At 42.1% G+C, this 24,769-nt stretch overlaps 1 protein-coding gene across 2 annotated transcripts in view; it reads right to left on the bottom strand.

Annotated features, from left to right (window-relative positions):
* Window positions 1-15,950, bottom strand: part of TMEM19 (transmembrane protein 19) — a 37,532-nt gene extending 21,582 nt beyond the window's left edge. For both annotated transcript variants that reach the window (XM_069081940.1, XM_069081939.1), the window contains exons 1-2: window positions 15,817-15,950; window positions 11,318-11,431 (exon numbers count right to left, since the gene is read on the bottom strand). In XM_069081940.1, coding sequence (XP_068938041.1) covers window positions 11,318-11,431; window positions 15,817-15,946 — 244 coding nt within the window. In that variant the 5' untranslated portion in view covers window positions 15,947-15,950. The remainder of the gene's footprint in view (window positions 1-11,317; window positions 11,432-15,816) is intronic.
* Between the last annotated feature and the right edge of the window lie 8,819 nt (window positions 15,951-24,769).

Below are 24,769 nucleotides of genomic sequence, written 5' to 3'. Positions count from 1 at the left end.
AAAGGGATAGAGGCCTTTCAGGTCTCACCTGATACTTCACCATCATCAATGACCAACTTGTATTTATCTAGGTCCTTCTTCCACAGCCTTCCTCAAAAGACTCCTATGAATACACATAGCTTCACATGGTGAAACAAGCAGGGAGTGTGTGATTAGAGATTGTTTTTTTCTGAGGCATTAAGTGGTACAGTAGTTTAAAACCTTAAAAATAATGAGGTCATTAGAGCCCAATGGGAAAGAACCACAGAGGGTGATTCTGTTCCCTCTTCTCCCCCAGGCAAGCAGCAAGAAAGCCTCAGATCAACTTTGTCTTAATTACTTCTTGTGTCAGTCTTTACTTCGTGAATTACAAAGCCAGTTGGGTGGAAGGGTGGCTGATCTGCTACTTTAACTGATTATTCTTGCTAGTTAGAGACTTAGCACAGCCAACAGATAAAGAAAGAGCACAGAGAGAACTGAGTTCAAGTCCTGCTTCTGACAAATTTGCTCTGTGACCCTGGGTAAGTCTCTTCTCCCCTAAGCAATAAAGGAAACTCTTTAAATCTACAAGTTGCAGAGAAAGTGCAAACTTGCATTTGTGGAGGGATTTTCCTCATGTGGGAGTTTCCTATTCCAAAGAAACTCCAGGTCTAGTCCCTATGCCCTAGTCTTGTTAACTATGGGCTCAGCTAGATTGCTTTTCAATGACTGCTTGTTAAGGCTGCACATCTGGCAGCAAAGCCTCAGTCCACTCATGCTAGATTCACAAGGTAAATCAGCTTTTATCCTAAACATTAAGCGTTTATGGCTAGAAAGCTGGTTGTTGTCAATGGAACGGGGTTAGACCTTATCATGTTATCCAAAGTTCTACCTCCTATTCCCTGGCAGGAGTGTCAATAGGAAAATTCAGTTAGCAAGCCAAAATAATAATTCTGTTGTTCAGTCATTTGACTCTTCTGATCCCATGGACCACAGCATGCCAGGCCCTTCCGTCCTTCATTACCTCAAGAAGTCTGTCCAAGTTCATGTTCATTGTTTCCATGACACTATCTATCCATCTCATCCCCGACCATTCTCTTCTCCTTTTTAGCCTTCAATCTTTCTCAACATCAGGGTATTTCCCAGTGAGTCCATCTTCTCATCATGGGGTCAAAGTATTTAAGCTTCAGTATTTGACCTTCCACTGAATAATCTGAATTAATTTAAATACTGACTAATTTGACTCCCTTGCTGTCCAAGGGACTCTCAAAAGTCTTAGTATAATGGTAATGGGGATTTGAAGATCTTCCCTGCCCCTTGTATTGGCAATCAAAGAGGTACTTAGCACCTTGTTTCAGTTCATGATTGTATCAAGTATTAAGATCCAGAACTTGTGAATCCCACAGTGGGAGGAAGTTGCTGATATAACAGAAAGGGGTGGAACAGGGAGGAGTTAATACCAAAAAAAAAAAAAAAAAAAAAAAAGGAAAAGCCCAAGCGAGAGAGCCAGAATTACTGAGAGAGAGAGAACTGCTAGGATCCTGAGGACTTCTGAGAATTGCTATGAATGAGAATGAGAACAGAACTGGGAACTGAGAAGAAATGAGAAGAGAGGGAGGAAGCATGGCTGTGATGCTGGTACTTTGTCTGTTTTGATGTTACTTTGTCAGATCCGTCTGCTGACAGAGGACCTTGCTGGCACCTCACTGCTGGTTCGGAAGCCCTGAAAGTGGATTTTCTTGTTGTATGTTTACAGAAATCCTGGAGGAGGGTCTTACTGATGTTTCCAGAGGTCCTGGGACTATACTGATGATTTGTGTTCATTTCTCAGACCTTGCTGTTGGGTCTATATTGATTTCACAGGCAGAAAGTGAATTGATGATGGTGACAGCAATGTGCATGCATGTTATTGTGGCTTTGTTAAGCTTTGTCTTCCCAGGAACAGAAACTGTGAAGGACTTGAGGTGGACTGGACACTGTGAGCTTCAATATGGAACAGGAGCTGGACAAGGAACTGAGAGCTGTCTGCCTTTGAACTCAGATGACAACTGGGTAGATCTGGGTAAGTCCTAGGTAAGTTCCTAGCAACCATGCCTGGAGTCAAGATGAAAAGACCTCTCCTTGGGTATTTAATGCAAACTGAGAAGATCATGATTTACTGTGGCCTAGGGGTGGAGAACTTTGACCTTTACATTTAGATGATTGAGTTAAGGACTTCTCCAATTAAGAAGAAAGAAGACTTTTTGATTGAAGAGATTAAGACAAATGTGACCTAGGGGTAGAGAACTTTGACCTTTGTACTTTGTGTCCATTAAGGGGACAAGCCTCCTTAAGGATGATTGAATTAAGGCCTTACTAAATGACTGAGCTACTAAATGTTGTTTAAAACTATGTGGCCACTTTGGTGAAAGCCATGTGGCCATTTTAGTGATAAATTGTTATGTCATAACATTGTGAATGCTGTACTTTGATTTCTGTCAATGTTTGGTCTTAGTTTTTACTGAATAAATAAGAGAGTTCACTCAGAACCTTGAAGCTGTCTACAGCAGCAGTCCTCTGGAAAGCTGCTTGTGCTTGGCTTTACACTCAGCCAGCACCACAATTCAAAAGAGTCAATTTTGTGGGTGCTCAGCTTTCCTCACAGCCCAACACTCACAGTCATACATTGGTACTGGAAAAACCATAGCTTTGACTACAGATCTTTGTCAGCAAAGTGGTGTCTTTGTTTTTTAGCATGCTGTTAAGATTTGCCATAGCTTTTCTCTGATGAGCAGGTACCTTTTAATTTCGTGGCTACAGTCACTGTCTGCAATGATCTTTGAGCCCAAGAATATAAAATCTGACAATGCTCCCACTTCTTCTTCCTCTATTTGCCAGGAAGTGATGGAACCAGTTGCCAAGATCTTTGTTTTTTTTTTTAAATGAACCTTTAAGTTAGCTTTTATACTCTCCTCTTTCATCCTCATTAAGAGGATACTTAATTCCTCTTCTCTTTCTGCCATCAGAGAGGTATCATCTGCACATCTGAAATGATTGATAATTCTCCCAGCAACCTTAATTCCAGATTTTGATTCATCTAGCCTGGCATTTCACAGGATGTACTTACTCTGCAAATAAGTGAAATGAATAAGGTGACAATATACAGCCTTGCCATACTTGTTTTCCAATCGTAAATCAATCAGTTTCTCCATGTTCAGTTTTAATTGTTGCTGCATGGCCTGCAAACAGGTTCTTCTGGGGACAAGTAAGATAATTTGGCACTGTCATCTCTTCGAGGCCTGGCCGCGTTTTGCTGTCATACAGACATTCAAAGGCTTTAGGGTAGTCAATGAAACAGAAGCAGATTTTTTTTTTCTGAAACTCCCTCGCTTTTCCCATAATCCAGCAAACGCTGGCGGTTTGGTCTCTCGTTACTCCGCCTCTGAAAACCAGCCTGCTCTTCTGCTAATTCTATCCACTGTGCCACCTGCTCCAGATAACAGCAGCTAGTCCTTTACATACATTATACCATCTAGCCTCACTAAAACCTATGACCTGGAACTTTCAGACCGTTGATGTCTGTAGCAGTATGGGCAAGGTACTTAACCACTGTATGCCTCCATCTCTCCATTTGTAAAAGGGGGATAAGAAAAGCAGCTAACCTTGCAGCGTTGGTGTGAGGATCAGATGGGATGCTACCATCATGACTTTTATTATTGCTCTTAATCCGAGGCAGTATTGGTTCTTCTTTTAAAGTTGATGAGACAGGGAAGCTAAGTTGCAGCCAGTTTGTATCAGAGGTAGGATCCAAAACCAAGCCTCTACAGATTCCCAGTCAGGCCTGTTCTACTACACTGTGCTAAAATGGAGGTAGACATACAGGTAATGCTGAAATTTCAACCTCCATGCCTCCAGCCTACCTCCTCTTTGCAACATGGAGTAGGGACGAAATTTAACAGGATCTACCAGCTAGGCTGTAGCCTCATATCTGCAGATGCCAGAAATGTTGCTGAACCTCAAGTCTTCATCAGGTCTATGTCCTGTTTTCCCTTCCACCCTACCAAACCACAAGAAAGTGAACTTTTTCTTGACATTCAAAAGAAGCCAGCAATGTCGATTAGTGACTCATCTTAGAAATCTAGAGCCCCAAGGACTAAGACAAGGGAACAAGGAGACAAAGGTGATGTGTCACCAAACTGCTTCCCCAGCATACACGTGGCCATTTAAACACCAAGGTTAAAGACCAACAATCAAGAGTTCCATTTTATCCTGGACAAAGTCCCTGCAATAGAGGCTCTGTATAATGAAAAAGCCTTAGCACTTCTGGATGTGCAAACTGTTTCACCAACCAAAAGGACCACGCACATAGAGAGAATACAAGCTTTCAGTCAAAAGCAGAATCCAGTAGGCAAAAACAAGAATGGAAGAATTAAATAAAACTAAGAGGCATGTGCCAGGCATGGGGTCAGCTAGGTAGGAAACGGAGGGCATGAATGAGAATGTAGAATGTGTGAATGGTAGCAATGTATCAGAAGGCTCAAAAGATAGGTTGGAGTCAAAATGTAAAGGAAAGGTTTTAATAACAATTTTGAAAAGTTATCTAGAAATACATTTTATTAGTAATTGTTTCACCATTAATTAACTTATATACTTGATGATCAGGGTCAAGCCCAGATGAAAACACTTTCAGAAGATCATTCTCATCATTTCCATAGTTAAGTGATAGAAGAGGTATTAGTACCAGATTCCAGTTTTATTTAAATATATATAGAGATGAGTTTCAATTAAATCCCTAAGTAATTACTGAAGCTCCTGAGGATTTTAAGACAGCCCAGAGTTTAAAACAAGACTGTTTTGTTTTGGGAGTCGGAGCAAGGGGGGAAAGAAGGAAAATAGGATAATGGAAAGAAACGCTATAATACTAGAGTGGTTTGCCATTTTCTTCTCCAGGTCACTTTACAGATGAGAAAACTGAGGCAAACAGGGTGAAGAGACTTGCCCAGGGTCACAGAGTTAGGACGTGTCTGAAGCTGGATTTGAATTCAGGTAGATGAGTCTTTCTGACTCTAGGCCTGACACTCCATCCACTGTGCCAACTAGCTGCCCCCAAAACCCAGATTTTTGGTTGTGTTTAGTCATGTCCAATTCTCTGTGACCCCATCTGTTGTTTTTTTTTGGCAGAGATATTGGAGAGATTCGCCATTTCCTTCTCCAGCTCATTTTGCAAAAGAGGAAACTGAGGTAAGAAGAGGTTAATTGGCTTGCCCAGGATCACACAGTTAGTAAGTGTCTGAAGCTGCATCTGAACTCATGAAGGATGAGTCTTCCTGATACCAAGTCCTGTGCTCTATCTACTACTGCACTGCCTAGCGCAAAGCCTCAGTGCACTCCTGCTAGAGTCACAGCTCAGTAAAGCTCATTTACTAGTATTATCTGTCAGCATTTTACTTATTTGCTCATTTATTTATTAAAACTTAACAAGTTTATCCTTGTGAGGCAAGGCTGCCTGGTAGACAGAAAGGCCCACTGTGTGTGTCTATAAAATCAGGAGTCAAGTCATGCTTGACAGATATTGGCTGTGTGAACCTGAGTAAGTCACTTTACCTTAAGATGCCTTGAGATAATACTCTTTAAGTTACAGATTTGGGTTGGGCACTCCCTAGGGGGGGGGGGGGCAGTGAAATCACAGGTTAGTAAATTTTTAAATGGAAATAAGAATTTACTCAAGTATTATACAAAACTATTTTTTATTTCTTTTTTATTAGATAACTTTTTAAAATCTCCTTTATCAGATGGAACATATAGAAAATTAAGAGTTTATGGCTAATATTATTCATTTATCTCAAACTAGGAAGAAATACTTGAATTCTTGAACTCAAAGTTAACAACTTCAAATAACTAGCTTTGGAGACTCAACATCAGCAGGATGTCAAAAGAAGTAAGGTCATTGCTGGGCTGAGAACTAGTGTCCCTGATCTTAGGAGACCTGGGTTTGAATTTATGGCCTGCTAACGCCACGACTAGGTCAACAAGTCACACCTTCTGAGGTTCAATTTCCTCCTCCATAAAACAGGAATATCAGAATTGAGGAGAGCAGCAAGGTTTTTAAAGTGCTGTAATCTATCAGTCACCAAGCACGTCACAAAAACACCTACTAGGGGCGGCTAAGTGGTGCAGTGAATAGAGCACTGGCTTTGGAGTCAGGGGGACCTGAGTTCAGATCCAGCCTCAGACCCTTAACACAAAAATTAGCCATGTGACCTTGGGCAAGTCACTTAACCCCAATTACCCTCCAAAATAAAAATACTATGTGCCAGGCACTTTATTAAGCACTCAGAAAAAAAGCAAGCTCTACAGGTATTTAAATTTGATTAGGAAAGACATTACATAGAGAGATAGCATGAAGATGCCTAGTATAAAGGGTAGAGAGATGGGAGACAGAACATTGTAGGTGTAGAACAACAAACAGGTTGCTATGGCTGGAAGGCAGAATGCATGGAGGGGAGTCATCAGTAAGAAGCCTTGGAAAGCAAGGAAAGGGTCAGGTTGAAAGAAAAAAAACCCCAACACCCTAAATGTCAGAGAAAAGAGTTCATATCTGGAGTTTACTGAATAGGCCTGCTATACAGTTAGTACTTTTTACAGGTGGGTGGAATATAGACTGGGGTACTGAAACAGTCTAGATAAGAAAGGATCAATATGACCAGAATGAGGACAGGTCTGTGGGAGCAAGAGAAGAGGATATAATGGAGAAATAAATGACGAGAGCTGGCAGGGTGATTCAATATTTGGGGTAAATGAGAATGGAAGACTCAGGGGTGGCACCAAGGTTGTGTTGTGACACTGCTCGGCTACCAAGATGGTAGGCCCCTCAATAGTAACAGGAACGTTCGGAAGGGTGGGTTTGAGGGAAAAGATAATGTGCTCTATTTTGGACATGCTGAGTCTGAGGTGCCTATAAACACCCAGTATGAAAGGTCCACCAGGTCGTCTGTGATGGGGGACTATAAAATGCTATGCTTTTAAAATATTTCTTTTGCATATATAGCAGGGATTACAACCCTCAATCATTCACTTTAGATTGGATTGTTACATCTCTCCCTACATTCAATTTAGCTCAATTCTCTGATTATTTCCCATTCCAGGTTCTAAGGTAATAAAAGGGAATGCTTTAATAGTTCTACTAATTAGGGAGTAGAAACAGGACCTCCGAACCTCTCTGCTCTCACCACCTCCAATCCATGTAAAAGGGGACTCTGAACAAACTTCGGAGCTGCAGAACCCACAAAATGACACAGAGAAGCTAACCTCCTGCTGAGGACAGCCCAGCAGGCTGGCAGGAATTGGCCAGCGCAGTGCTCTGGGAGCCAAGCCCAGCCCCACACCGAGGCTTTAACCCCAGGGCAGGCCTGACCAGCTGAAGCCTGAAGATACTTCAGATCACCAGCAGCTGTGGCGGTCCAGAATTATCAACACATAGATGCAAAGGACAAAGTGAGAGGTCAGTGCAGTCTAGACTTTGGGACCCAGTAGTTGGGAGTGCGTTGGCTTTTGTTGCCAGGGTGAGAAACCACTGAGGGCTGTGCAAGCACCGCCACATGGCAGCTTTAGCTCCTGGCCTGCAGAGTGTAGGGGGACCAAGCACCAGTCTGAGGGGTAATCGCTCTTGCTTTAAGCTGCTTGGATCTGGATTGCAGTCTAGGGTGGAGGTCCTGAGGTGTGTGTCCAGCTTGCCAGAGCACATGGAGACCTCAGAGAGGGTACCCAACTAATACCTTTGGCAGCTGAGAAAACCCCAGTGTTTGGGATGAAAGCTCCCCTGTCTGGTGGCAGAGTCCTACTGTGGCAAAAAGCCCCAAAGTCAAGTAATTGAACGGCAACATGACCAGGGAAAGGAAGCAAACAGAAGAATCCAACATTAGACTACTATTTTGGGGACAAAAAGGAGCAAAGCATGGAAGAGGAGGAACACAGTGAAGTCAGAACTCCTGCACCAAAAGCTTCCAAGAAAAATATGAGTTGGTTACAGGCCACAGAGGACCTTAAGAAGCAGATAAGTGAAGTGGAAGAAAAATTGGGAAGAGAAATGAGAACAACGCAAGAAAATTATGAAATGAGAGTCAACAGCCTGAGGAAAACAACACCTTAAAAAACAGACTAACTCAAATGGCAAAAGAGGCTCAAAAAGGCAATGAGGAGAATGCCTTAAAAAGCCGAATTTGCCAGATGGAAAAAGAATCTCAAAAGCTCACTGAGGAGAATCATTCCTTCAGAATTAGACTGGAGCAAATGGAAGCTAATGACTTTATGAGAAATCAAGATGCTGTTAAACAGATCCAAACAAATGAAAGAATAGAAGGCAATGTGAAATATCTCATGGGAAAAACCACTGACCTGGAAAATAGATCCAGGAGAGATAATTTAAAAATTACTGGACTACCTGAAAGCCATGATCAAAGAAAGAACCTAGAAGTCATCCTCCAAGAAAGGAAGGGAATGAATCTGGAATTCAAAGTTTTAAAATCAAATGTTTAAAAAAAAATATATATATATATACATATACATATGTATATATACTATTATTAATACTATTTTACATGTAATTGGAAAATAAGATATACAGGCACTGGGGCATAGAGATCCACCATGCCCTACTGGAAAAGTCAAAGGGAGAAGGTATGGAAGAGAGCAGATTGGAGGAGGGGATATCCTGTGGAACTGCTATTTTGGGGCAGCGGGTAGGGGAAAAACGGGGAGAAAATGTGTAACTCAAAATCTGGCGGAAATCAATGATGTAAATCAGAAGTTAATAAAGCATTTGAAAAACGAAAGAAAAAAATAGTTCTACTAATTAATAAAATGGCAACATCTTTCTCCTGAAATCACTTACTTCTGAGCCCCTACCCCAGCTAATCATATTATTATACTGAAGAAACCTCTTTTCTCCAAAAGCATGTTTATTACTCCATATATATAATATATATCGGATCTCTAATCACCAAGTTTAAATGATCAAACTTATTAGATATACTATAACAAAGTAATAAATAGTAAGAGACATAAATAATTATCTACAATATATCAGCTGTGAGAAAGATCACAGTCAAAGTCACCTTTCACTGTCACTACAACTGGAAACTTCTCAGTTCTGGAAACGCAGCCCCACCACTTGGCTCTCTTTCAAAACCAATTAAAGTCTTCTGAAACATTCTCTTTAGGTCTCTTTTAAAGATAGGAATTAAATCCAGTTCTTTCAAGAAATTAGTTTTGTTGCTCTGTTTCTTTGTTCTCTTTCCAGCCATTAGTTCAACAATCTCTCCAAAATGCTCAGTCTGCTCCCAGACTCTTCACAGAATAACAGTTAACCTGTCATTCCAAGATTCCACTGTCTCTTAAAGATACAGCACCAATATCTATAGTTCCTGTGCAAAGACTTGAAGCTATTATCACTCATTCTTTAAAAAAACAAACCCTTGTTAGAAAAGTATCATTCCTTTTCAACATCAGCATGGAACTACCGTGTTTCCCTGATAATAAGACCTATCCCGAAAATAAGCCCTCCCCGTACTGTGTAAGATTCCTCTAAAATAAGCCCTCCCCCGAAAATAAGCCCTATTGAGATTGCTACTGTAGTGAAGGTGATCCCCTGCGCTACATGCTACATTACGGTACCCTCTGTATGCACCGTCCCCCTCCCCACCCCGAAACGCACACCGTGCTCTGAACTGCATCCAATCAGAGCTGCAGCAGTGAGCGCATCATCCTGTCCTTCCCCAGTGATTTGCTTGCTGGTACATTTTTTTGTTCACATTTACCTGTTTATTAAAATTGCTTGTCAATGTTCATTAAAATAAGCCCTCCCCTGAAAATAAGCCCTCTGGTGTTTTTCTGTCCAAAAAATTAATAAGACAGTGTCTTATTATCGGGGAAACACGGTATTAGGCACAAAGGTGGAGGAGATAATTATTAAATGTTCACAATATAAACAAAAGGTTGATTGTCAGGAATGTAGAGAAGGGGTACCAAAGGAAGAAGACTGCCTCACATTCCTCCTCATAGTTTTACTTAAATAGTATTAAAATGCAGTCCCTTAGGAATGAAGAAGCTATCTGGAGATAGGCTATTATATTTTGTATGTATGCTGAATATACCTGTTTATGGCCTGTCTCTGACGGAATGTAAGCTCCCTAAAAATAAGGATTGTTTCATTTCTGCTTTAGGATAGGGTCCAGCATCTAGAAGGTGCTTTTTGATTGACTGTCACATATCTTGATGCTGACAGTACTCAGTCTCTTTCTGAATAGCCAGGTTAAGTATGTGACCACAGCCCTGGTCAGATATTTGGTTAAGATTTGAGGAAATTAGGGGCAGCTAGGTGGCACAGTGAGTAAAGCGCTGGCCCCAGAGTCAGGAGAACCTGAGTTCGGTTTCAGCCTCAGACACTTACCCACACACACAAAAAAAACTAGCCATGTAGCTTTGGGCAAGTTACTTAACCACAATTGCCCTCCAAAAAAGGCAAAAAAACCCCCAAAAAACAAAAAAACAAAAAAATTTACAAAAAGATTTGAGGAAATTAGCCCAGACCATGCAGAATTCTTGTTGTCTGATGGCTGCCCTAAACTTCTACCCACATCACTTCTGATGGCTATTTCCAAGTTTCATACTTTCAGACTATGCCCAGGCCTCAAAACTGGGAAGGCTGTTCCCAAGGCTATGAGCAAAAGGGCAATTATCCCACATCAAAGACAAAAATGGTCAGAGTCCTGAAGATTTCCTCCTTGCTACCTAATGAAAAATCATTTGATTCAAAAGTAAAATTTGATACAATTCTTGAATAGTAAATTTAAGTCCCATGATCCATTTCTATTGTAGGAAAATAGTCATGTTAATTATACATAAGTTTATCATTTAGTGATTATGTGAAGAAATAGATGGGTAGACTTGGAGTTTGGAAGACAGAGGTCCAATTCCTACTTCTGATACTTACCTCTGGGACCCTGGGCAAGCCACTTAGCTTCTATGTAACTCAAACACACCCTAGAGGATTTATATATGCCAAGTATTAGATAGGTTGGGTCTGCCTCTATAGAAGGTGTTCCCCACTGAGGAAATCACAGACCCTTATATCTTCATGGAAGCTTATTTTCAAAATCATCATTTCACATAATTAAAAAGAAGTAAGAATAATATAAAATCTAATAACATCTCCATATTGCACATTTGCTAAAACACCATATGTTGTTAGTTTAGATACGTTTACTACAGATACTAATTTAGTTTAGAAAGAAGGATGGATTTAAAATTGCATAACAAGCAGACATGAAAAGGCCAAACACTCTCTCCACAGCTCATTTAAATGCTACAAGAAAATAAATACCTCCCAAGGCACCACTGTGGTCCAGACTCTTCTTTTTTAAGCCATTAAATGCAATCAAAACAGGAACTATCAGTGAAAATAGCCACCGCCATGGAGAAATAGGGTGCAGGGAACCTGAAAAAAAATTCAAATTAATAGTAAAGATCTTGTTAAATATGGTCAAAGTAACAAGACTCTGCAATGATTTCCTTCACATTCATTAAAAGATAGGCAAGGTTAGTGGTTAGTTTGAGAAACTGACACCAAATTGACATGTGCATTTGTAGATGCATGAGCATACAAATGGACCCCGTCCAAGTTTGCATTAAAGTAGCCTAAGCAAGTCAGATGGCTCAGTGGAACAGACAGATGAGTCAAATTTGGCCTCAGACACTCACAACCTGGGCAATCCTGAGTAAGTCACTTGAGCTGTCTACCTCAGATTCCTCAACAGTAAAATGATAACATCTACTTCCAAATGTTACTGGAGGATCATTTGCACAGCACCTGGCACAGAGTGGGCGCTTTATAAATGTTTGTTCTCTTCTTTCCTCCAACCCCAACTTTTGTGGCTGGTTTTGAATAAAAAGGTCTTCAACCCCAGGGAAGGCCAACCCAGCCACATAAATATCAATCTACACACTGGCAGATTTCCCAACTTGACTACCAACACATTACAATGGTATAATGCAGCAGTTCCCTTTTTGTGTACGAAGGACCCCCTTTTATATGTCAAATAATTTCATGGATCCCTGATACAACAGCAATTATAGGATTACAGTTACTATGCTATTGTTATTCACCTTAACACAATGCTTGATACACAGCAGGCATTTGATAAATGCCTATTGACTATATTATGCCTTGATTTACAAATTATTTTTAAAAGCTGCTATAAATTCAGTAATGCTTTATTTACAATGAATATTTAGTCATACATTAAAAACAGTAATAATTATATGTGCAAGACATTATATACTCTAGCTACAGCAGGTATATTTGCTTATTAATGAATCTGGGAACCTCTTGCAATTAATCTGCACCACCCTACCCCTGAGGGTCCTCGACTCACAGGTCAGGAACTAATGCTGAGGTAAGTCACTTAAACCTCTCAGTGGCCTAGGTAACTCCTTAAGAATGTATGTTTTAGAGATGTTGACCAGAATTGGTCATGGAAATTTCCTTAGCTGTAAGTTTCCAGTATTCATGACACCAAAGGTCCAGTTCCCATCCCTATACCTCAAGAGATCAAACATATGCTCCTTGAACATAAAAAATTATGTAAAATTACCTTCAGGCAAAAAAAAAAAAAAGCACAAAGACTATTCTCTTGAAAATGACCCTCCCCCCCAAAAAAACCCAAGCCAAATTATAAAAAGATCTAATCTTTCTTTTTGAAATTCTTCTATAGTAAAAGTGAACAATCTGACGAATGAAAGTACTATAAATTATTCAAAAATAAAGCCCTAAGTGAAAGTCACAAAACTACTTTGGTGTTTCAGTGGTCTTTAAATCTCAACAACTTACACACTAAGAATTTCAAGAATTATATTAAATGAAACAATATTATGTCACCCTGTGAAGTTAATCCATTCATTTTTGAAATTCCTGCTCTGAGGCTTAGAAGCCTTGCTTTCAAACTAAGTGACAAGGGGTGGCTAGGTGGCGCAGTGCGTAGAGCACCAGCCCTGGAGTCAAGAGGACCTGGGTTCGGATCTGGCCTCAGACACTTAACACAAAAACTAGTCGTGTGACCTTGGGCAAGTCACTTAACCCCAACTTCCCTCAAACAAAACAAAACAAAACAAAAATACCAACCCAAGTGACAGTAATCTTAGCCCACTTGGGTTTCCCGATGCCTCCAGAAGCAAATATAAACCTTGGGGTTTGGTGTTCAGAGCCCTTTCTAACCTAGCCCCCCAGTCTTTGCCATACAACGTGTCCTCAGATCCAGTGACTCTAGCCTCCTGGTACTTGCAGGAACAAGACAATTCCCATCTTTCGGCTTTGGGCATTTTCTTTGCCTGCCCCAATGCCTAACATGCTCTCCCTCCTCGGCTTGGACGACTGACCTCCCCAGCTTCCTTTAAGTCCCAGGAAACCTTCCCCAACCCTTCTAAATCCCAGTGCCTTCCTCCTGTTAATTATTTACTATTTATCCTGTACTTAGCTTGCTTCCTACATATTTGTTTGCATGTTGTTTTCCCATTTGCCTGTAAACTCCTTGAGGGTAGGGACTGTTTTTCTATCCCCAGCACTTTTAGCCCACAGTCTGGTACATACTAGGTCCTCAATAAATATTTACTGATTGAAAATCAATACGACTGCCAGTTTGGAACTATGCCCAACAAAGGGCTGTAAAACTGTGCATACCCTTTGACCCAGCAATACCACTTTAGAGGGCAGTACCTATTTGTACAAAAATATTTATAGTAACTTTCTGTGGTAGCACAGAATGGGAAATTGAGGGGATGCCCATCAACTGGAGAATGACTGAACAAGTCGTGGCATGTGATTGTGATGCGATCATATCATGCTATAAGAAATGAGGAGGAGAATGCTTTCAGAAAAACCTGGGAAGATTTACATGAACTGATGCAAAGTGAAGGGGAACCAGGAGAGCATTATACACAGTATCAGCAATCTTGTATGATGATCAAATGTGAATGACTTTGCTAATCTCAGCAATACAATGATCTAAGACAATTCTAGAGGATTTATGATGAAAAATGCTATCCACCTTGAAAGAAAGAACTGATGGGAGTCTGAATACAGATGGAAACATACTTTTTTCACTTGATTTTTCTTGCTTTTTTTTTTTGCACTATGGCTATTATGGAAATGTTTTGCATGATTTCACATGTATAACTAATATCACATTTCTTTCCTTCTCAGTTGATGAGGGAGGAGTGGGAGGGATATAATTCAGAATTCAATTTTTTTTTAAGTTAAAAATAATTTTAAAAAAGAAAAGATGAGTTTAGTTGACTGTTCATCACTTCATCATCCCTGTCTCCCCAGATTCAAACCCTCTTTCCTGGTTCCCATTCCCCAGTGTGTTGTCTTTCCCTATTGGAATGAAAGCTGCCTGGGTGCAGGGATTGTCTCTTTTCTTTTCTTTTTTTGGTATCTGTATCTTCAGTGTTGAGCACAATGCCTGGTGCACAATAAAGGCTTAATACGTGCCTTTTAATTTCCAAGAGGCAGCTACACAGTGCAGTGCACAGCCATGGAGTTAAACACATTTACCAACAGCGCACTATGTGCCAGGCACTGTGCTAAGCACTAGGGATACAAACAACATGCAAACATGAGTGCTGGGCCTGGAGTCATAAAGAACCTTAATTCAAATCTGGCCTTAAGGCACTAACCGTGTGACCCTGGCAAAGTCACTTAACCCAGCTTGCCTCAGTTTCCTCATCAAGGAAATGGGGATTACAAATAGCACCTCCCTTTCAGGGTGGTTGTGAAATTCAAATAAGATAATTTTTGTAAAGTGCTTTACAGGTGGTGGCTAGGTGGTGCAGTGAATAGAGCATGGGCTCTGGAGTCAGGAGGACCTGAGTTCAAATCCAGCCTCAGACACTTAACACAAAAACTAGCCATGTGACCTTGGGCAAGTCACAACCCCAATTGCCCACCAAAAAGCAAAAAAAAAAACGCAGAAAAATTCACGAAGTAAAGTGCTTTACAAACCTTAAAGTACTAGATAAATACTAGTTATTACTATTATTATTTTCATACATTCTCCAATTAAAAGAAATTTATAATTATTTCATTTAAAATATTTCTATTTTCAAGTATTGTAACGACCAAGAGAAGCAGCAAGGTGCAACAGATAAAAGAACTGGCCAGCCTTAAGGTTAGGAACCCTTGGGTTCAAGTCCTACCTCTGATAAATTACTAGCTATGTGATTCTAGACAAGTCACTTGACCTGTTAGTGGATATGGAAGATTCTCCAGGACTTAAGAGTGGTAGATCAGGTGCAGATTGGCTAGGTAGGGGGAATTTACTCACAATATAATGAAATCAAGGGTCTGGGTCAAATAAAAAATATATAAAAGCAGTCCAGTTTTATTAATGGTCCTGTCCATTTTTAGGCAGGCATTTGTGGGGTCAGAATCTTCAAGCTTGAAGATCGTCTAAGCTGGATAGCTTTCAGAAGGAACTTGAATCGAGGGGGAAAATGTTTTCATCTTTATTTTCACTGGTTTCTAAATGACATTTGGCATTTCTTTCAATGATGAGCAGACAAGAAGATATTCTTCAGAGCAGGGGTCCAGGGGCTTCCACGGGCCTGCTAAAGGAATGCATTACACACACACACACACACACACACACACACACTGAAAGAGCGCATTTGATTTGGGGTCATCTGGAGCCCCCCGCGGCCACAACGGAAGAAACGCAGTGAATGTGCCTTTATTTCCAGGCTGATTCGCTACACGGATAACGCAGCTGGGAATGGAGAAGGAACAGCCTGTTAAAAGGCACCAGCCGCAGAGGCAGCCCCACTCACCGTAGTAGGTGCTCGCCGTCATGGACAGGATCCAGAAGGCCAAGGAAATGAAGAGGATCAGGCTCAGGATCACGATGTTGGTCATCATCTTTAAGTAGCCTCTGCACAGATTGGCCTCGAGATCTTGCATGGGACACGAGCGCGCTCACCTGCGAAGGAAGCAAACGCATCGCCGTCTGGGGAAAGCGTTCAAGGGAGCACAGACAGACAGACAGACAGACCGCGGGCCGCAGCTCCCGGCCAGCCGGAGAAGGCAGGCGGCTCGCGCTGCGCAGCGGCGGCCGTCACCGTCAGACGGACCCAGGCTCGGCTCCGCGCCCCTGCTGTCACCTGGCCGCCGGAGGCCGGGAGGCGCGGCTCCCCCCCGCCCCACCTCCACCGGGGAAAGGGGGCTCGAGCGCCCCAACCGGACAGGCTGCCGAGGCAGGCGGAGGAGCGCCCCGGGGTCCCACAGCTGGGAGGGGTCCCAGGGGGCTGGGCGGGGGGTGTCCGGCCGGCCTCCGCCCCCACCCTCCACCCCCGGCGGGCGCCGCTCACCTACAGGAAGGCCCCCTCGCCGCGTGGGGAAGAAGGAGCACAGGCTCCCGAAGCCAGCCCGAGCCCCGGCCCCGCCCGCTCCGCGGCCCGGCCTTCCCCGCGCATGCTCCGAGCCGAGCCAATCAGGCTCCGGGGAAAGGCGCTGAGCTCACGGGGGCGGGGGGAGGGGGGGGGGCGAGCCGAGGTCAAGGCCAAGGCCACAGGCGGGGGGGGGGGGTTGGGGCGGGGGCTGCCGCCGCCTTTCGCCCCGCCCGTCGGGCGGGCCCCGGCGCCCCCCGGCGCGGGGGGTGGGGGCGCGGGGCCCCGGGGGGGGGGGGGGGGGGGGGGGGGAAGATTACTAATTTAACCTTGAAAGCGGCCTTGGAGGCCATGGAGTCAAAAATCAGTGTTTTTACAGAAGGGGAAACTGAGCCCCTGAGAGGTGGTGAATAACAGCGGAAATCCTGATTTAGCACACAGCCAGGCGCCAAGCTGCTTTACCTTTATTAGCTCAGTTGCTGTTCCCCCCCTCCCAGCAGCCTTTGGTGTTTGGTGCTGTAATTATCCCCATTTTATGGATGAGGAAACTGAGGTTCAGTGGGTCACACAGCTCCTGTGGCTGGATTTGAACTCGGGGCTTAATGACTCAAGTCCAGCTCCCTATCCACTGTACCGCCTAGCGGTGACCTACTCAAGGTGGTTGTAGTGTATTGGTAAATATTTAATAATGGGCTTGCCAAATTAAAAAAAAAAAGCACGGGGACCCGTAAATTTCATCTGCATTATTAACATTTTCTTCTTCACTTGAAGTCTAGGCATCAGCAAAGCAATAAAACCAAACCCCGATTTGTAGCTTCTGCAGATTTCCGAGATGAAACTGTAAGCCAAGTGACTAAGCCAGGGCTTGTGGGGCGGCTACTGTGCTCCTGGCACAGAGCTCAGTCCTTTGGGTGCAAAAGCGGGCGGGGTGGGGTGGGAAGGGGCAGAGAGAGCCCCTGCCCCCAAGGAACTTGCATTCCAAAAAGGAAGTAACGTTGGTACAAAGTATACAAACTTAGACCAAAGATTTCATTGGTATAGGGGACTCCCATGGAGGAAACTTCTGCCAAGTAACATCCACACCCGTTGATTTTAGGGACCTGCCTGGTGCATTGAGCGGTCAGGTCATTTGCCCAGGGTTCACCCAGCCAGTACACACCAAAGGCAGTATTCAGACCCAGGGCTGTCTGACTTCCAGGCCTTCTCTTTATTGGACCCTGGGAAATGTTTGTTTCAAGTTTACAAAATTAACACGAGGCAAAGAGGGAGCTACCAGCATGCCAGAAGGGTGATTGGGAAAGGATTAAGTAAGGATCTGGAGAAACGGAGAAATAAGAATCCAGTTCTTTCTGATTCCAAGGCCAACAAATACATGTTACACTCTCTTGTAAAAACTGGGCTGTTTTTTTGTTCTTGCAGTTGTTGTTTTAGCTTGTAAAAACTGTGGAACCAGCCTTTCCATATTGCATTATTTTTACCTGGTTTGCTTATTGGGAGAGGCACCAGGGTGTAGTGGACATAAAGCTGGTGTCAGTATAAAAGACTTGAGTTCTAGTCTCACCTCTGACACACTGTGTGACTAACTCACAGCCTCAGTGACCCAGTAAAATTCTAAGTTGAATTTAGTTAAATTCTAGTTAAACTCTTCAACTTAGAATTTAACTTAGATTTAAGTTAAATTCTAAGTTGAAGAGTGCCCCTATTGATAGGTTTCCATGTAAGTCGCTCCCTATACTTGCAGCTAGGTGGCACACTGCATAGGCCTTTGAGCCAGGAAGACCTAAGTTCAAATGTGACCTCAGACACTTACTAGCTATAGGGTCCTAAGCAAGTCACTTAAACCTGCCTGCCTCAGTTTCTCATTTGTGAAATGAACTGGAGAACCAAGTGGAAAACCCATCCAGTGTCTCTCCCAGGAAAGCTACAGATGGGGTCACAAAGAGCCAGACACACTGAAATAACTCGACAAGGGATACCAAATGAAATCACTATACTAGAGGGGTAAAATTCCCTTTGGAATTTAAAGTCTCAGGATGCTCAACTCTTGCCTCTGTTTAGCTGTCCCTAAAATGGACATCAGAACTGTAGGAATAAGAGGCTGACCTTTACAAATTTGTTAGATAAGTTATGTAGGGGGCGGCCAGGTGGCTCAGCGAGTAAGATCACCGGCTCCAGTGCTGGGATGACCTGGAGATCGAATCCAGGGCTCAGACACTCAGCACCACACCCAGAAATAACTGGCTTGTAAGTAACTTGAGCAAGTTACTTAACCCCGATTGCTTAAAAAAAAAAAAAAAGATAAGTTATGTATCAGTATTACCTACCTCACAGGATTGATAGGAGATGTGAGTAAATGACCATGCAAACCCCAAGCTTTATAGAAACATTATGTATTATTATTATTATTATTGAGAATCAGACTTTGTGTCGAGCTTTGTAGTAAATACCTATAGCAGAGTTAGCCTGCTTACAATTGTTAGTCTGTATTTTGTCAGACAATAAACATTTATTGAGCACCTACATTGTGCTAGGCACTGGGGATACAAAAAAAAAAGGCAAAAGACAGACCCTGTGCTCATGGAGCTTAAAGACTAAGGGGGAAGACAACAAACAAATATGTATAAATAAGCTTTATACAAGAAAAATGGGAAATAATGAACAGAGGGGAAGTATTAGAATTAAGAGGGGTTGGGAACTGCTTCCTGTAGAAGGTGGGTTTTTTGTAGAAGGAAGCTAGAGAAGCCAGTTAAGGAGAAATGAGGAGGGAAAGCGTTCCAAGTATGGTGGCACCCAGTCCAAATGCCTGAAGTGGAGGGATGGAGTGTCTGGTTTCAGGAACAACCAGGCCAATGTCACTGGATTGAAGAGTAGGAGACAGGGTGTAAGGTGTAAGAAGTCTGGAAAAGTGTCAGGGGGAGGGCTTAGGTAATGAAGTGCTTTGAACATTAAGCAGAGGATCTTATATTTGATCCTGTAGGTGATTGGGAGACACTGGAGTTTATAGAGTAGGGAGGTGATGTGGTCAGACCTGTGTTTTAGAAAAATTGCTTTAGTGACTGAGGATGAGCTAGACTGGAGGAAAACTTAAGATAGGTGAAATTACCAGCAGGCTGTTACAATAGTCCAGGTAGGAAATAATGAGAGCCTGCACCAGAGTGGTAGCAGTGTCAGAGGAAAGAATTGTTTTTTGTTTGTTGTTGTGGATGCTTCTGTCCTGGAAAAGGACCAGTGATAGCAAGAGGGTGACGTCCTGGCTGGTGAATGAATTGGATTTAAATGAGGCAGAGTAGAAAAGTCATCAGCCTCACCGTTCTCCTCTAGGGTCATTGGAGTCCAGTGGCAATACATAAGTCAAGGACAACTTGGCAATGGCCCAGCGGAAGGAGAGAAGATGGCATATTCAGGACATGTTGCAAAGGTGAAATCAGCAGGCCTTGGCTACAGCTTGGATATGGGGTGTGAGAGATTGTGAAGAGTTCAAGATGACTTTTACATTACAAGCCTTAAGGATTGGGATAATGGTATTGCCCTAAACAGTAATAGGGGAAAGGGAAGGGCAGGAAGATATAAGGAGAAAGACAATGAATCCAGTTTGGGACATGTTTAAAATGGCTACTGGATATCCAGTTCCAGATATCTAAAAAATATTTGGAAATATTAAATTGGAGATGAGCAAAGAGGTTAGGACAGGATAGGTAGATTTGAGAATCATCAGTATAGAAATAGTAATTAAATCCATGGGAGTTGATGAGATCACCAAGTGAAGTAATATAGAGGGAGAAAAGAGAAGCAGAGGAGAGGGGAGGGGAGGGGAGGGAAGGGAAGGGGAGGGGAGGAGAGGGAAGGGGAGAACCTAGGACAATTGTTACTGTGAGTACTGTGGGATACACAGTGGGAGTTAACTGGATGAAGATACAGCAAAGGAGACTGAAAAGGAAAGTTCTGATAGGTAGGAGAAAAACCAAGAGAGAGTGATGTCCCAAAAAACTTGAGAGAAGAGAGTATCAAGGAGTAAACAGTGATCAACACTGTCAAAGGCTGCAGAGAAGTCAAAAAGAATGCAGATTAAGGAAAAAAAAAACATTGCATTTGGCATTTAAGAGATCACTGGTAACTTTGGAGAGAGCAGTTTTGGTGGAATGAATGGTGAAGTTGAAAGCCAGATTGTAAGAGTTTAAGAAGTGAGTGAGAGGAGAGTAAGTGGAAGCATCTATTTGAAACTTTTCAAGGAGTTTGACCACAAAGGGCAGGAGAGATATAAAATAATAGCAGGGATGGAAGGATGGAATGAGAAGATTTTTGAAGGTTATTTGCTGAATCTGTGCCATAGTTATTGATTAGAACTCTATATAACTTCCCAGGAAACTGGCATTTAATTTTACTCAAATGAATCAGTGGTCTTTTAAATATGTTCCATATATTTGCTCATTATCATTATTATTATTATTAAAAATTCTGATTTTAGTTCTGATGAGTCAGTAGTCTAGACATAGACATCTGACTTCAGGGATACCTATTATATGAATAATAAGTCTTTTCTATATGTTAAAAAAAAAACCCAAACACTTGTTTCATTGTTCATGATGCGATTTGGTATCCCCAGCACAATTTCTGATAAATAGTAAGAGCTTAATAAATGCTTATTGACTGCTTGACTCAGCATACCAACTCTTTCTCTTTTTTCTTCCTTTCTCCCTTCCTTCTTTACTTCCTTCTTCCATTCTTCCCTCCCTCCCTTCCTTCATTCCCTCTTTCCTTTTTCTTTCTTTCTTTCTTAGAAAGTACTCATAATATAGAGGAAGGATTCTTAACCACTTTTGTTTCATGGACCCTTTAGTCCTTCTAGTGAAGCCTATGGACCACTTCTCAGTATAATGTTTTTTAAATACATAAAATAAAATATACAGGAATATAAAGGAAACAAATTATGTTGAAATATGGATATCATAATTCTTTTTGAAGTTCACAGACTCCAGGCTAGGAACTCCTGATATAGGTGCACAAAGTTTATATGTAATTTATATATCTTTGACCTCTCATTTTTTTTCTTTAGCAACACATTCTCATTTCCCTATCTTCATGCTGAACTTACCAAGTACCAGAATGTATGTTGATTTGACTTTTAATAAGCTTTTTTTCAGACAGTTTTATTGAGTTCTACACAAAGTCCTACTCTAATGCTTCATCAGGAGGAGACCCTGGGTCCTTGAAAGTTCTGCCAATGGAACACAAACTTCATTGCATTCTCTGTCATACTGGAAGAGCTTCAAGTATGACCCCAGAAACAGTTCTTGTCTATTTTCCAAGGACCCAAATAGGAAATTACAGAGAAACACATCATCAGAAGTCTGGCCACCTGACTTAAAAGCTTCTTTTGGCCACAGCAACCCATGAAAAACAAAAGAAAAACAAAATGCTGAATTTCATCTGTCAAGATATATGACTCAGATGCCCTCTGATCCAGCAATACCACTACGAGTTCTGGATCCCAGAGAGATCATACAAATGGGAAAAAGACCCACATGTACAAAAATATTTATAGCAGCACTTTTTTTGGTGGCAAAGAATTGGAAATTGAGGGGATGCCCAGCAATGGGGGAATGGCTGAATAAGCTGTGGAATATGAATGTGATGGAATACAATTGTGTTATAAGAAATGATGAGCAGGCAGATTTCAGAAAAACTTGGAAAGACTTACATGAACTGATGCAGAACCAGGAGAACATTGTGCACAGCAACAGCAACATTGTATGATGATTAACTATGATAGACTTAGCTCTTCTCAGCAATACAATGATCTAAGACAATTCCAAAAGACTCATGATGGAAAATGCTATCCACATCCAGAGAAAGAACTATGGAGTCTGAATGCAGATTGAAGCATATTATTTTCACTTTTGTTTTCTTTCTCATGGTTTTTCCCTTTTGTTCTGATTCTTTTTTCACAACATAACTAATATGGAAATATTATACATGATTGTATATGTATAACCTAAAAAAAAAAAAAGATATATGACTCAGATAACTCATGACAAGTTCCAGTTGTGCTCAGTAAAGGAGCTCAATATGATCTTGCAATTTCCTGTAGAACTGGAATGCAGGGATGGTTGCAGTATTCAATTTTTGTATCCCCTAGTGTCTGACCACAATGCTTAGTAGACATTTAAAATTCTTTTTGAATTGAATCGAATGCTGTGGGACTCCCATTACTGACTCCTTTTGTTCTCTGTTACCATATATTCTCTATGACTGTTCTTACACTCTACAATTATCCCTTCCACATTGATGGAGTTAGGAGCTCAGTGCCCCTTAGATCTGGAAAATCAGTGTAAAACTTTTCGTGTCATTTGCACTTTCAGCTTCTGCTAAACCCCTCCCCCCAATTCCCCTTTAACTTCTTATACCAACCCTTGTGTAATGGGAATGTAAATTTTTAAGATCTTCCCTGCCCCTAGGCTAAAGTGCACCTGGAGCACTCCCTGGGGTGGGAGGTTTGTTTTTCAGTAGATACTTTTTGATTGGCCAGTGGGTCCAGAAGGTTGTTACATTCTCTGAGCCAGGAGAAGGCTATATAAACCCTGATTTGAGGCTTTGTTTTGGGGCTCACTTTGAGAAGTGTTCTGTGATTTGATCAGATGAGACTCTGGGAAGCCATTGTTGAGAGGCCCCCAGCTTTGAAAAACCCAGATGTTGATTTGGTATGGATGTAATGGTTGGACAGTTTGGAAAGCAGTCTACTTGATCTGTTTCTCTGTCTTGAAAATTCTGTCTGTATACTCTGAAGTTCGGGGTGCTGACCTTTTCCCCCTGAACGAGGTAAACGATACATATTTGACTGATTAAAGTAAGCTTGTTAACCCATTTTGAGTTGCTTTCCTTTAACAAAGCAGATCTAAGAACCTGTGTTGGCAGACACCCTAGGGATACTGGGGTGCTTGCTGCTATACCATGCTATATTGAAACTTCGATGAGGGAAGTCATGATGTGAAAGGGATAACTGTATATCCTTATATTTCTTACATACCTTAATTTCTCCCTCACTTTGCCTCAAAGTGTAACATACTTGAAATACATTGAATTACCTCCACAACATAAGCTGGACAAATTCTTATGGTGCTCGCCATAGGCAAAATCGTTATAAGGAGCAGGTTATTGTTCTTCCTTTTTAAAATGGCTACTACTCCTTGTTCTGCCCCACCCCTGGGAAAAAAAGCTCCCCAAAACGTAGATCACCCTCCCTCGAAAACTGGCAGGTGTCATGGGGCCTTTTCAAGGTGTTGCGATAAAGCGAAAAGGTTAAGAGGAAATAGATGGGAATCTGGACCGGGAAGAGAATGCAGCTGAGGGGTGTAAGGCCAAGCAAAAGCAACTGCCAGATTCAGAAGTACAAGCTTAGTAACCCTCCGTATATTCAGTAACAAATTAAGGTAAAACATTCACAGAAAAGAGAAAATCAAAATACAGGGTAACTCAGTCATTTCCTAAGTTCTCAATTCAATCACAAAGTATAAAGTCAAAGAACTCCATTTGGTCATTCATGAAGTCTCTCTTCTCAAGTGGAGATTAGTTTCCAATCATAAACAAAGTACATTCATTTGGTCAGTCACAAAGCACAAAAATCAAAGTGCTCCACCCCTGGATCACAGTCACCACCAAGCACCTTCTCAAAGGGGCAGTGGAGAACACAAAGGCCATCTACCCCAAAGCCACAACAAGGTTAAGATATCATCACAGCATTCAATGCCCAAGGACAGGCCTTTTGTTCATCTTGACCCAAGGCAAGTTCTTAGCAATCTCTGTTCCAGGGAAGACAAAGCTTAACAAAGACACAATATACATTGCCAGCACCCTCATCAATTCACTCTCTGCCTGCAGAACAGTCTCAGGAGCCCTGAAAACATCAGCAAGACCCTTCTCTACGATTTCTGTAAACATATGACAAGAAAATCTTCCTTCAGGGCTTCTGAACCAACAGCAAGATTCCAGGACCTGTGCAACAATAGCACTGTCCTTTACCAGCAGATGAATCTGGCAAAATGACACCAAAACAGACAGAACAAATACCTGCATCACAGTCATCATGGCTCCTCAGTTCTCAGCAGTTCCAGGTGTCAGTTCTCAAAAGTCCTGGGCAGCTCCAAATGGCCCTCAGCAGTCCAGGTGGCTTTGGCAAGCAGTTCTCTCTCTCTCTCAGCAACTCTGGCCCCTGGCAATTCTCTCTCTCTCTGCCTCCACGATGCTGCTCCCAAAAGTTCTGGCCTCTCTCTCCTTGGGCCTATCTATCCATGGCACCCAGCTCCTCCCAGTTCACATAAACAAGTCCATCCCACAAGTGAGATTCACAAGCTCTGGGTTTTAACACTTAACCCCAAAACCAAGCTAATACAAGGGGATCTTT

Source organism: Petaurus breviceps, unplaced genomic scaffold, assembly GCF_028583685.1.
Source record: "Petaurus breviceps papuanus isolate PSGF00001 unplaced genomic scaffold, PetGlider_PUasm1.0 156, whole genome shotgun sequence".
NCBI classification, from domain to species: domain Eukaryota; kingdom Metazoa; phylum Chordata; class Mammalia; order Diprotodontia; family Petauridae; genus Petaurus; species Petaurus breviceps.
Note: the sequence above shows the minus strand (reverse complement) of the source record. Positions and strands in the feature narration are given on the sequence as shown.